General features: G+C 41.9%; 1 protein-coding gene across 1 annotated transcript; it reads right to left on the reverse strand.

Moving 5' to 3' along the window:
• Window positions 1–951: 951 nt before the first annotated feature.
• Window positions 952–13,379, reverse strand: ERMN (ermin). Its single transcript, XM_028746226.2, has 3 exons — window positions 12,756–13,379; window positions 11,897–11,977; window positions 952–4,107 (listed from the first exon to the last, which is right to left on the reverse strand). The coding sequence occupies exons 1-3, from the start codon at window positions 13,000–13,002 to the stop codon at window positions 3,626–3,628; spliced, it is 810 nt and encodes a 269-aa protein (XP_028602059.2). The 5' UTR covers window positions 13,003–13,379; the 3' UTR covers window positions 952–3,625.
• Between the last annotated feature and the right edge of the window lie 1,278 nt (window positions 13,380–14,657).

Below are 14,657 nucleotides of genomic sequence, written 5' to 3' on the forward strand. Positions count from 1 at the left end.
GGCCACATGACCCGGAAGCTGTGCGCCGGCTCCCTCGGCCAATAAAGCGAGATGAGCGCCGCAACCCGAGTCGGTCACGTCTGGACCTAATGGTCAGGAGTCCCTTTACCCTTTACCTTTTACCTTTTTAAAGCCCTTAATTATCGTAATCATTTTTAAGCTGTGCACAATAGTACAAATCAGCATAAAGCAGGAGAAATCATATAAAAACTGATCCAGTGGTACAGGGCCCAATCTTATGATCAAGGAAAGCCTGCACACAATACATTTTTTTGTAAGACATATGAAGCAAGAAATATGAAGCAAATAGCAGAAAATGCCTGTTTTCAGGTCACTGTCCTGTGATATTCTTTAAAGTGCAGTGCCATGAATAAAATCCCCTGAACTTACAGGTCTAATATAGGGGCAGGCAGTGATTCACAAAACTTTTGACTCGTAACTATTCTGCAACCAGTGCGGTTCTCTCAAGCAGAGCTATAAATATGTTTGCATCTTGGATCCCCACTCCACAACTTGGCCACAGTGTTCTGTACTAGCTGCAGTCTCTGTACCAGTTTCAAGGGAAGCTCAACATAGAGCGTGTTACAGTAGTCCAGTTGAGATATTACCATCACATGACTCATAATAGCCAATACATCCCTGTCCGGGAAAGGGCGTAGCTGGCGTACCAACTGAAATTGATCATGGCTCCTCCTTGCCACTGAGGTCACCTGGGTGTCCAATGAAAGAAGTGAATGTAGGAATGCCTCCGAACGACATACCTCTTCCCTCAGAAAGAGCGTCTCAGACCACATAACCACTCATTGAAAATGTCTAGTCATGGCAAGATTCAGCCTTAGTGTGTTGGTTGGCCCTCATCCAGCTACCAGAATGTCACCATTTCACCATGTTGAATCACACCAATGGTCTCTGATTTTATATATCTGAAAAGTAATGAACAGGAAACTCAAGTATTTAACAAGGAACTTTATTTGAACCATGCAATTCTTAACAATGATGTTAAAAATGCCTGTTGCTCTCAGTTTTGATTCCTTGCTTAGCGCTCCCCAGACTTGCCATAAAACCACCCATGCAGAACATTTTAATTCCTGTTCTTGGTCACCTCACCAAAAAGTCACTCACAATGGTTTCCCCTGGCTACCTCCCTGTCAGAATGGTCGTGTGAATCCAATAAGAGAATCTGTTTCAGAAGATGAATGTGGAAACGAAAAGTGTCATAATTCTTGGTTTCTCAAAGCATTTGAAATCGAGAAACTGTCTTCATAAGCATTATAATAGCCTCTAATTTCACCTCAGCCTGTTTATTCACCTGAGGTGCTTCCCTTAAGGTTAGTTCCCCCACTTAACATTTCTCAGGAGTGGACTCTTACTTTTTTTTATTCAGGTCATCTGTTAAACATGAAAGCCCTTTTATTTGTGCCAATTCTATTAATTTCCCCCCTCTTATTGAGGAACTCTGTTGCTACTGGAAAAGTTGCTATCTGCACTAACAAGAGCTGGTTCATTAAACAGTATCATCTGCAACAATTTGGATATGCAAATTTTCTCCCTCTTTTGCTGGTTGGAAATGAACTTCAATGGGATTTTAAAGGGTTTTCAGTTGCCTTTCATTACACTAGCTAAAATATACAGATTGGGGGAGGAAGAAAAAGGAAGGCAAACCTATTCTCATTTTGAATCGCACAATCTCTCTCTCTCTTTCTCTCTCTCTCACACACACAGTTTATACCCAATCTGGGTTTTTTAAAAAAAGTTATAACAATATATCAACCAAAGAATGTTAACAGCTGAAGTACATATATTTTAATACTGTAGTCATTTACAAACATGATGTTAACATTTCAGTCTGTGTACTAATTGATACTAGTATGCAGTGTTGATGTTCTCAGTTGCTGACTGGAATGTGATGGAACAATATTTGGCAGACAAAATTGTGAGAACTAGTTTTGTGAGAATAGTGGACATACAGTTATTTATTTGTGAGATGGGTAAATCTGGTTCTAGTCTGGATTTCAAGTTTTTGAAATGTAAAACAGTGTTTCAGCCTTTTTATTAACAGTGCATATGTTCCAACACTGGCTACCAAAGCTCTGCAGAGGATTCACCATGTTCAGTGGGGTTTTCTCCCAAGAAAATGTGAAAAGGATTGCCACCTTAGTTTTAAAGTAGCTCCTGGGCTCATTTTGTCAATGCCCATAATGTAAGACTAATACAACTAGCTGGTGCAAATGTATGCCGTTATTTTCTCTCAACACAGAATGATAGGATAGGAAAACAGACAGGAAGTGGGTTTCAAAGGCGGTGTGTAGTTCATGCTCACAGAACCCTTTAAAAACAGAGGTCATAGCAATTGCAACGAGTTATAACTTTATTCTTGTAACGGTATCCTCAAGTCTACTCTATTTGTCAGGAAATCACCAGAATGGAGAACCATCTTGATTATTCTGTGTGTGTGTGTGTGTTTTAAAGAGATTACAAATTAGTCCAGGGCTATCTAAAAGGTCACCAATGTTATGCCCATGTTGTGGCGGTGTGTCCTATGGCACCCACAAAAAGTCTTAATAAATATCCCCTCAAAAATGTTTCTTCTCCCTGCTCAGTTCCTGTTTGGACTGGCTCACGTTGAACACACCCTCTTAAACATGTCTCCACATTTCACTGGATGCCAGGAATTGACACCCATCCTCCCACCTGTTCTGAACTGAGGAGAATTGCAAAGAGCTTCTCTCTGTGAGTGAAGGCTGATGTGCCTTCCCCACCCCACAGCTGTGAGGAGGAGCTCACACCATTTTGTGGTCCTGTCTAATTTCTTCTCTTTTAGATGTGGAAGACATGCCCTTATAGCAGCAGTTTTGAGTTATGTCATGACCCCACGGCAGCCATTTTATGACTGGTGCCCGCAACACTCTTTCAGTGTTCAAAATGTGCCTGCTGGCTGCCAAAGGTTGGCGTCCCCTAGCTGTTTCTTCCATTTCAGTACCGAAAATGGATAGGGGGGATGGAAAACTATCTCTAAAAGACCTTTTTTGATTGAGCTATGTTAAAGTCATTACACTGCTGATTTAAGTTAGTACATGTATTGTTGTGGTTACATTTCTGAGGTGCAGACAAATTGCACATACTAGCCCCAGTCCAATGAAAGTTAGTTGTAATTTATGACTGCAATCCTAGACACACTTGCGGGATTAAGTCCAGTTGAACTCAATGGGACTTATTTTTGAGCAGACATGCATCAGTCCCACCAAAAGCAGTAGGAGTGAAGTTAGTCATGACTAACTTGTTCTGTTAGTTTCAAGGAGACTTCCAGTCCAAGCGTATCCACATGCTATGTACTCAGAAGCAAGTCCCCTAATAGTCCAACAGACAGTACTGCCAGATAACAATACATAAGCCTGCAGCCATGCAGTCCCATCCTATGCATATCTATCTGGAAGTAAATGTGATCAATAGAGCTTGTTCCCAAACAGAAAGGGTGCATAGGGTTGTAGCCTTAGATTACAGGTAAGCTTAGGTTGGATCAAAGCTGCAAAATATATTTTGATAACTTGATATTACAGGTGGATAAATGTCTGGCATTGGGGAGGGGAGGAGAATCCCAGCATGCCCATCAAATCCTCTGCCTGTTTTATGAATGCATCATGGACTCAAATTCATCAATTCTCTGTTTAGTGTTTCCTTTCCGGATCTTCCGGTAAGATATTGTATTGTATCGAGAATAACTGTGCCTGGAGATATCATTTTTCTTCACCAAGCTCGGCTGCTCAGCAGGTTTCTCAGTCTGAGAGTTACAGCTGGCACTGGCAGAAAGGAAATCCTTGCTGCCGCTCTCCAGCCTCTTTTTATGTTTATCCTCATTGCTTTCCTTCTGCATTATTTCTTCAGTGCCATCAAAATCTTCCTCTGCCATGGTTTCATTTTCTTCTAGTTGCGTTTCCTCTTTCATTGGCTCCTTGGGTTCACTCAGCTCCGCCTCTTCCTGTTCCTCCTCCACCACCACCTCATTAGTGCTGTAGACTTCTTCAGTCTGGGGTTCCTCCATGTTTCTTTCTTCCATCTTAGCTACTTTATGGTCTATAGTGCTCACAGGATGCTTCTCCTCGCAAAAGCCTGTAACAAATAACAGTGGGGTTACAGTGCAGTTGAGCTAGGGTAAAAGTATGGTGGCAAGGAGGCTGAGATGCAAACCTGGGAAATCCCTTGTTTAAAGTTTGCCGTTACCTCAGTAGGTGGCCCATGGGCATCCACTGTCTCTCAGCCCTACTCACAACCCACCTGCTATTTAAGACTAATAATACTGACGGGGTTGGCTTGAGGAATACTGAAATAATATATGTGGAAGCAGAATCAGAAGAGGTTTTGTCTTTGTAAAAACTGAAGTACCAGTGCGCATATTTTGATTAAAAAAAATTAGTGGGTGCCAGTACAAAATGGCTGCAACGGGCAGCAAAAAAAAAGAGGCGATGGTACTTTGGACCAGTGAGTACTGTCACAAAAAAGCAACAACAACAACAACAACAACATTGTATTATAGAATAATGAGATTGAATGGCCATGGTCCACATACAACACCAGCATACTAAAGAGACTACCAGTGCCCTACAGATCAATCTAAACATTCACAGGAGTGGGGAATGTTGTTCTCCCTTCTGCTTTTCACTCTTTTTCTGAAATATATAAAGTAACTGTGCCTACGATCCTATACACCAGGGCTGGGGGACCTGCTTGACTACATCGCCCATCATCCCTGATCATGCTTGGCTGGGGCTGATGGGAGTTTATAAGCAAATGGACTAGAGACCCCATGCACTCTTCTCCACCATCCTTACCACCCTATTTTTCAACACTACTTCTAAGGAGGCCCAGTGAAGTGACTTGAATCCTGAAGCATGAGCTCTCTAGCAATATGCTTGCACTAACGAATTGTTAGTGAGGCATCTATAAAAGGGAAAGAGGGACACAGGAAGGGCAGGGGTTTACCAGAAATTGATAAAAAGAAATAGGAACTGTCCCCGGAGCAGATAGTCTTATCATCATTATTTTGCAAAAATTTATAACCATCTAATTTTCCCGTTCTACCACCACCACACACAAATTAGCAAGATAACTGAGGTGTAACATACAGCGCTTGAAAGCCTTGAAATAGATATTTACTAAATTGCTATATTTTCTTGATTCAAAGTGCAACTAATTGTCTGCAAACAGCCACTTTTCTCAACCTTCTTATTAGAGTAATATGCCTGGAATTTTTCAGACAATATCTGGTCAGTAGGGGGATTCTGAGAGGTCAGCAGGTAGAGTCTGGTATCTTTTTGACCGCTCAGGAGGTGGTACCATAGGAGAGCAGCCTAGTTTGATACTGGCTTACTCAGCAAAATACCTGATATAGACTGACCACCTATGCATTCCCAACAAATAGAAATGCACCCCCCACCCAATAAAAGGACAAAAGATGATACGGATTTGTATGAAATAGGCTTATGCTAATTTATATGTTCAGGTGCACATTTAGAAATTACTATAATCGAAACAGAAGCGCATTACACAGTGGGAAAGACTGTGATGATGTGACCTGTCTTGCCTCCTCAGTCTCCTGTTCTGGTGGTAACTGTTGATGGGCAAATGCTCTCCCTTCTTATGGTTCTTAACCTTGAAACAAGATTTAAACCAAGCAGCCTTTCAAACCCAAGTAGGACACATGGTCACTCTATCCTAATATCTAACTGGGCAAACATACTGAATAAGCAGCAGACTATCCAACTCTTGGTTGGGCCTAGTAGTGTTACAATGGCTTCAGTCCTTCCTGGAGAATCGGCCTCAGAAGGTGGTACTGAGAAGCTTATTTTCCACCCTCTGGCCAGTAGGCTATGGGGTACCTGCTGGGAAAAGTCATCTAGAGGTTTGAGTCACAGCAACATCAGCATGCAGGTGACAGTCATTTCTACCTCTTGTTTCCAACTACTTGAAATTATTGAAAAGTGTGTGTGTGCACCCCACTGAAGTGCAGTGTGGCTTACTAGATAGCTCAATGGTAGGATAGCCAGAGAAAGACATAGTGTCCCATTAAATTGTCTACAGCAGGACCAGGGAATCTGTGACCATCCCAATGTTGTTGGACTCTAACTCCCATCAGCCCCAGCCAACATGGCCAATGGTCAGGAATGATGGGAGTTGTGGTCCAAGAACACCTGGAAGGCCACAGGTTCCCCATCCCTGGTCTAGAGTCCAGATTGAATGAGTAAACACTAACATCTGGTTGTGATTAAAGGAATGCCATATTGAAGATAACTATCCTAGGCCTTCTATTGTAGCTTCTTTCAAGATTTGGAGTATTTTGCCAAAGTCATTTTATAAAAGTTCAGTGCACTTCTGTAAGCACACGCTGATAAAATAGCATCACTTTGTGCCCCTCTGTGTGGCACTGGATATTGATGGCTTTTGACATGTAATTAAAGTGGATCTAAATGTATGGAATGACTTGCCAACAGTTGTTATGCAAAATCCAAATAACCGGTGTTAATGCGTTGTCAAGATTGTGAAATCGCACACTTAGCAGGCATAAAGCTATAAAAGCAAAAAAGCCTTCTCTTATCAAACTTGATTCAACCTGAACTATTGGGTCACATTTCTACAAGCTTCCTGCATGGATGCTCAAGGTGAGAAGGGATAGCAAAAGCCATTCCTAAAATAGTCACCAGAACATAGGCATGCATGCAGCTTCGTGATACTCCTGGAGAAAATATTTAAAGGTGGAAGGAACCATAACCCACTTTGGGAGAGACATGGTAATTCAGTACCATCCCCTGTTTCACTTGTAATTTTCAAATAGGGCAGGCATCTATTTAAATTAATAGGAGTACCCAATGTGGTTTCAGTTGTGGGACTATACAATCCTATGCACACTTGTTAGGGAGCAAGTCTCACTGAACTTAATGGGACCTATATCCACATAAACATGTGCAGGGCTGAGCTGTATGACTAGCAGGAATGTCGCAACACATGGAGAGCCACGTAAAAAATGATGTTAGCAAAATTTGCCAGATTATTCTCTGGATGAAGAAGAGCTGTATGGGTCGGGGCAGAAACTCCTCATGGTATTTTTAGACTTCAGCCCTATACACTCTTACCTGGGAGTAGGTGCCAATGAACCAAAAAAAAAAAAAAGTTACTTCTGAGTAGACCTAGGCTGTGTACACACCATATATTTTAAAGAACATGGCTTTCCCCCAAAGCATCCTGGTATTCTGTAATTTAGCCCTCACAGAGCTACAATTCCTAGCACCCTTTACAAACTACAGCTCTCAGAATTTATTGGAGGAAGCTGTGTGATTTAGATATGTTTTAAGTGTATGGTTTGCATGCAGCCATGCATATCATTGCACTGTTACTCATATTAGCTAGAACTCAACACGGACAAGGAATGTGATCTGCAGATAGTTTCTCTGTAGAACTTGTAATAAAGAAGAACTTTGCAAGTGTTGCATTCAAACAGGCAGCTATTGGAGTTTCCAAGTAGATTTTAAACAATTGGTTCATGCCCACTGGTTTTTAAAAAGGCCTGGTGGAACACTCTGTCACAAGAGACCAGGGACCTGCAGGACTTGACATCTTTCCGCAGGGCCTGCAAGACAGAGCTGTTCCACCAGGCCCTTTGGCCAGGGCACAGCCTGACTCCCTCCCTCGGCAATCTTCGCGGAGCTCTGGCCCAATGGTTGCCAGTGGCTTGAATTAATTAATTTTTATAATGAATGATTTTAGAATGTTGTTTATGCTGTACTTTTGTACTGTTTTATTGTTGTTAGCCGCCCTGAGCCCGGCTTCGGCTGGGGAGGGCGGGATATAAATAAAAATTATTATTATTATTATTATTATTATTATTATTATTATTATTATTATTATTATTATTATTGAACCATCTGCAGGGGGTTGCACTAGATGATCCTCAGGGTCCCTTCCAACTCTACAATTCTAGGGTTCTAAAGTGTGTTGTTTCAGATCTCTAGAAATATCACAAGCAAAGAGGCTGCCTTTATCTGTAGGCTTCATGAGAATCTCGATCAGGCAAGTCACTCAGGTGCTTACCTCGCTCTTCCCATAAAAAGAGGCACTGATGATGCCATCTCCAGGACTAGGTACCCTTCCTGCCTTCATATGTCACCTTGGGAATGCAGACAAACACTAACAGTGTGCCATTTCTGAGACTGGTGTTAGGTGTGAACACATATTGCAAAAGCACCATTTCCCCCCCAGCTTTGCCAGAATTGGGATCCTTAACGCTGTGCACAAAAACACGGGAAAAAGCAAAGGTTCTGGTTAAATATTATCTTACTTCCATTTTGTGTTTCTAACTACAGCCCTTGTTGACCTTTCTCCCCCATATAAGACATTGGTCCATGAAAGATGAGCAGAGTGGTTTTTGCTATCCTTGCTTAAATTGTTACACAAACTGCCACCAGGGAATCTAACGTCAAGAGAAAGGTAAATGGCAAATGTACCTTATATACATAGGCATGAACTGTCTAAACATTTGCCTCCTTCTGAAATATAAACTTTCTTAACAGAGTTGTGTCTATGCTAAGGAAACTGAGGAGCGCAGGGAGTATCCTCAAATAGAAGATAATGCAAACCAGTTCAATACAAGTATGTACCTCACTCTGTTTAAATTTCTCTGCATAGTTAACAACTTCATGTGGGATTTTCCAGAAGATCACAGCTGAATTCTGATTAACAACCGAGAGAATAACCTGAATCAGACAATTCCTTCACACAGGTCTGTATGCGCCTGCCTACCAAACGATGCAACTTTGGTTGGAATGTAGAATTCTGTCCCTACCAGTGATCATCATCACTGCCCAAGCTGACCATACCGACCATCTGTTAGAAGCTGTGTGCAGAAAAGCAAATAGGATAGGTATCCATGCCCAAAGCCCCAGAAAAAGGAAACCAAATGTGCATCACACTCCATGGGATTCAATCCATCATATATATGTTTAGAAGCCTGTCGTCCCTTGTTTGTTGACAGCGATGGTGTTTGCTCATTAAGTGGAAGCTCATGGGCAGTCAGACCACTTGCATGAATGATTTCAAACCAGCCATAAAGGTTATGTATCATAGAAGACCATTTAACCATGTAGAGTATATATATCTTGTCCCTATGCATGAAATTTTGGCCACTCACTTTGCAACATGCTGCAGTTGCTGCTGTGTCCAGCTTCACACATGCAAAAGCAGCTGCATCATCGCAGCAAGTTGGAAGATATTGCAAGAGGCTAGGCTGCAGTTTCCATTATTAGCAGTTGCCACAGGTGGGAAGTCCCACACAGATTTTTGTTTATTTGGTTTGTTGTTTTTTACATTCCCTCATCTCCACAGCAAGCTATGGCACCACACAATCCAAGGATCATCAGTGACTGAGACTATATATAATGTTCTAGAAACTGCAAAAACTAAGCAAGAGCAGAACTTGGGTTGTCCATGAAACATTGACCATTCAGCCTCCACACAGGTGTCTGTAATATAACAGGGTTATTAGACTGGAAGGTAATAGGGTTCCTTAAGCAGAGACCTAAACACAGGTCTGCTGCAGGGATTTCCTCCTAATCTAAGGGAAGAAAAGGGAGAACATTATCTGAATGTGGGGCTGTGTTTAAACAGGACACAGTTAATTCACTGTGCCTGAGCAGTACCTTAAATAGGAGACTACTGGTTACCCCCGATTCAGACTTTGTTTATTGCAGTATAGTCCCTTAACAGGGCTAGCCAAAGCCATTTTGCTTTCTGAGACAAAGGACAAAATGGCACCCTCCCCCATTCTACAAGTAGAAGATGTGTCATGGGCCAGGAGTCAGCTTTGCCTGCTGAACAACAGCCTGAAGGGGGAGAAAGCGGAATGGCTCCACCTGCAACTGATCAGCCTTCAAGGACACAGAGGAGAATGTGCTGATGAGAAACAGCTGGCTTCAGGCTTCTTAAAGCAGAGCTTCCAGAAGCAGTCAGATACTGGTAACAACACTTGGAGTTCTGGGCCCTACCTTGCTGCTTCCTGGTTGTTTTGACCCTGGACCCTGGATCATTGGATTCCCTGACTCCTGGACTGTCTGATCACATAGACTGCTGTTCACCCAACCCTAGGACTGGACCAGACTTCAGATGCTGTCTCTGTCTCCAGGTAAGTACATCTCAGACTTTTGGATGGCTGGCTTCTCACTCCATTGAGCTCTGCACATTGTTGCTCAGCAACAAAACTATAACAAGCTGACTGGTCTGGTAGTCAAATCTTATTTCCAGCCGTTGCAACAGAATGTTTTTATTTATTTATCCTACCCTTACACCCAAAGGGGCGCGGAGCAGGAAACAATAATAAAACATTTTAAATTAAACAAAATCTAAAAGTTAAAAACAGCTATCTCAGATTGCCATATTTTATTTAAAAATATATATCCTGGCATCCGCGAAGTTGTTGAGCAAAATTTGGAGCTGCTTCCACTGCTATTTCCATCGTGTTGCCATACATCCCGGTTTTCCCCGATTCACCAAAATTCCCCCGATGCCATTTTTACGCCCAAAAAACAGGATGTGTCATGCCCTGCTCATGTTCCTGCCTTCTCTGCCAGTTTGCTGGCTGCTCCTTTAAAGGTTCTGACCTAAACATAAGAAAAGTCCTGCTGGACTGGGCCACTCACAACCCTAGTAGCCATTGACAGCCCCACCCACCATGAATTGGTTTAACCCTCTTTTAAAGACATGTTTGTGAGACCCGAGTCACACTATGGGCTGCCTTGAAGAGACTAACCCACCTATCATTATGTGTAGTATTTGTTCTTTATTGTGCAGCAAGTGCACCCAGTTGTGTGCAGGGCCACTCGGCTAAGCAAGTAGCCATATGGATTGACCAAGCACCACATTGCATATAGTCTCTTTGCATTACCCGAAGATAGGCAGGCTACATGATCATTTATACGGGTGTTGCACACTTGTCGCATTCAACTCCTCTCTGGCTTAATTGGTGCTTTAACGTTGTGACAAAATTCTCCATTCAACTTCTGCCTGTGGTGTCTTAAGTATTAATTAGGTTGAATTGGATAGGTAGTAAAAATGCTGTCTGCAATTTGGAGATAAAGTGCTTGTGCATGGGAGTTGGGGAGGGGAAGGTGTCAAATTTTACTTAATAGGTTTTATTGTGTGCTTGTACAATGCAGCGTGAATGCAGATATGTGTTGGCGGGAAAAGCCATTCTTCACAAGCTGAGCTCTCCAAAATACTGAGGTTTGAAGACTGACAAGGTCACTTCTGATAAATGTGTAGATTATACCACCACCACCTTTCTGAAGCCAAGACAGCTGTAAAATTACTGTCCTATTTCCCCTAGACTGAAATCCGAAGCACAATGGGACTCGCATATAAGTAAATGTACATGTATGATCTAACTTGGTCCTAATTACTCTGCCTTTCCTAATGGAGTCTATTATTGGAGTCCAAACCATGATTTTAGAGAGATGGGTAGATAGAGCAGGTGCATAATATTTGTGAGCAAGAATGAATAAATGGGGGAGGGGGAGGGGGAGACAAATCACCCCTGCTGTGGGGCACAAATTTAGCTGTAGTCTTTCATCCATGCATCTTGTACCTGCACGTATCACTGACATCCTTCACTGGGATTTAATCCTGTATGCAAAGTTGGCTGTCGACCCTGAAGAAATAGCCACCAGTTTTAGTATAAACTCATATTGAGTTGAGATCTTATCCCTAGACTGAATTAGCCTCAACTGATTTCCGTGAGAGAGACTTGTGCATGTGCTTAAGTGCCTCATTAAATTAAATTGGATCTTGGTTAGACTGCTAACAAAATCTGTGGCTTTCTTCCTACTTTTAAAAAAAGTAAGGCAGCTCTACTCCTCACCTTCTCTGGATTCTTCTTCCCAGCTTCTTGTCTCCTGGGAAAAGATGTCAGTTTCTCTCTCCTTGTTTCCCTCTGGCTCTCCTTTAGAAGATACAAGACAGTGTAAAATTGACATCTCCTACAAAGTGTTTAGTGATTACAGCGGCAATTGCTAATCTCTTCAGCCATATAGTGCAGCTTAAACCTTTCTGCCTGGAGTGATCTTTTCCCATTAGATTTTGATCTAGAGCCACTTGCAGTAGAAAATATGTGCCACAGCAGTCAATGGACCGACTTCCAGTGAAATGGAATGGAATGCCTTCCCCTCCATTTTTCTTTTTAGGGAGGTACAGCAAACACTTAGAAGCAAATTCCATTGACAGAAATTAAAACTCAATTAAAATTAATAGAAAATCAGTGAAAGTTGTGCACAATCCAGCCAAAGTTAAAGTGCATCGATTTCAAAGAGAGAATGCAACACATGCTTAAATCTCTCTTGCTTTTAATTCTCATTCATTTCACATTTCTCCCATTCAGGAGAATTAAAAGCACTTAACTTTGGCTAGATCGTGTTTAGAACTAGATCCACATTTGCTTTTTAAAAAAATGTATATCCATATCAATAATGGGACAGATCTTTTTTTTTTTTTTTTTGAGGGTCAGAGAAAATTTCAGAAAGTGTCAGCCACTGTTACTCATTCAGCACAAAGGATTTATAATCTTACAGACAGAAGTAAAAAGAACACTTTAAGAAAAACATTTAAAACACTTATATTTCTCACATTTCACGAAAAATAAAAAGATCTCAATATAATAAAGCATCTCACATCATTCCCAAGACAAAAAGGGTGGGGGGGGGATGCATAAACTGGCATTTTACCTTGTAGTTCCTTTATCCCAACTGAAACTTCGTATGCTGTGCTCTTTGCTAAATGTTTGCCGCCTCCTCCTTGGTTTCCTTGTGCAAGTGGGGAACCGGGAATAGGCTCTGCGGTTTCGTAAGGAAATATCTCGACAGAATTTGCAATTTGATCAATAATATCAATGACCTGGAGCTGAGGTTTTTCAGAGGGCACGTTCCGATTATATTCAGACATGCTGGTTGGAACCTGGACATCTTCTGTCATGATTCCTGCAGTATCCAAGAGGTTCCTTGCGGATATGTGTCCAGAGATGATCTGGTATCCCAGAATCGCTGCAGAAATCAAACCATCCACCACTATCCCTCCCCCACCAAATAGATAGATATATTGAAGAGTCAACAAGCTTTCCGTCCTCCTGAAGTTGTTGCAGCCAAGCAGGGAATAATGTCAGGATTTGCCTTGGCTTTGTCAGAGGTCCCTTTCCAAGAGGCTTGTCCAATCAGCACTTTTCTTGTCACTTAGAGCCTTTCCCCGTTGCATAATAAAATGCACCATGTCAATTTACATAAACAAACAATCTACAAGCAACAAAGCTTTTTGTGCTGGCATGCAGGAGTGGGGCTTTCAGCATGTCAGCCTGGCAGTAATAAACAGAGATTGTTGTCCTTGTTGTCATAAATGGCCCTTTGTATGCCAGCCTTGTAACAGGAGTGGCGATTGTTCTAAATCTTTAATCCACACCAAGTGACTACCTTGAGTCACATTAGCTGTGAGTTAACCAGCTTAACATTCCCAAACAGGTTAAATGTTCTGCTTAAACCTTGAACCGCTCTTGTTCGGACAAAGAGTCCATTGGAAACTTGTTGAAAGTGGGAGGTGAGGGAGGTAGGATTGCATGCAATTGTGTCACTTTCAGCTATCCTTCTTCCAGATAGCTCTGTGTTCCATCTGCTGCCATCACACACCCACAGGCCCAATTATTTCCATTTTTAACCTGTCCTTCCCCACAAAAGCTCATAGATTGTTTTTCTTTTATTGCTTTAAAACAATTGATTTAAATTATATGCTAAAAGGATGGGCATCCAATGCTCCGAAGCATAGGGATCTTTTAACAATGACTTTAAATAAGAAATTTTGTCTGGTCCAGTTTTTCTTACTGGTTCAAGCATCACAGTTTGGCAAACGACAATTGTCTTTACCATAGGAAGAGCTCTCTTGGATCAGTCCAAAGCCCAGCCTTTTATTTTCACAATGACCACAGTAATAAGTTGTTGTTGTTGTTGTTGTTGTTGTTGTTAGGGTTGTTATTAATTTGTACCCAGCCACTCTGGGCAGCTGCCAACAGATATAAAAACATAATAAAACATCAAACATTAAAAACTGCCCTATACAGTAATGAGTGCTATTTTTCTAGAAAAAGAGGTGTCAGAACTCACCATGAATGCCTCCCTTGTTCTCTTATGAAGGCAATGGCACCCAGTAATGTATACTGCAAACTGTATCTATCCAGGCAAGGCTCGGTGCACTCTGCACATGAAGGAAGGTGTGTGTGTGTGTGTGTGTGTGTGTGTGTGTTGTGAGGGCATTACTAACCAATCTATGTGTCATATGATTCATCTTGTGGGGGCCACAAGATCCCCATGCCAGCCATGGCATAACCATCTGAAGATAGTTAATCTCATTTGCCTATGTTTATTTCATGTCCCTCTTTATGTCTGTACCCCACTTTTCCTCCCAAAAGAAGCTGGTCTTTAGAGACCTGACAATTATGAAGAAAATGAAATAATGCCCAAACCCAATAAAATTATCAAACAGGACATGGATCTCCCCACTTAGGAGTCCCAGTGACTAACGTTAGGAGGCATATGGCCTCTGACTTTGGAGGTAGAATGCAGCCATCAAGAGTAGTTGCCTTATCC

Source organism: Podarcis muralis, chromosome 1 (assembly GCF_964188315.1).
Source record: "Podarcis muralis chromosome 1, rPodMur119.hap1.1, whole genome shotgun sequence".
NCBI lineage: Eukaryota > Metazoa > Chordata > Lepidosauria > Squamata > Lacertidae > Podarcis > Podarcis muralis.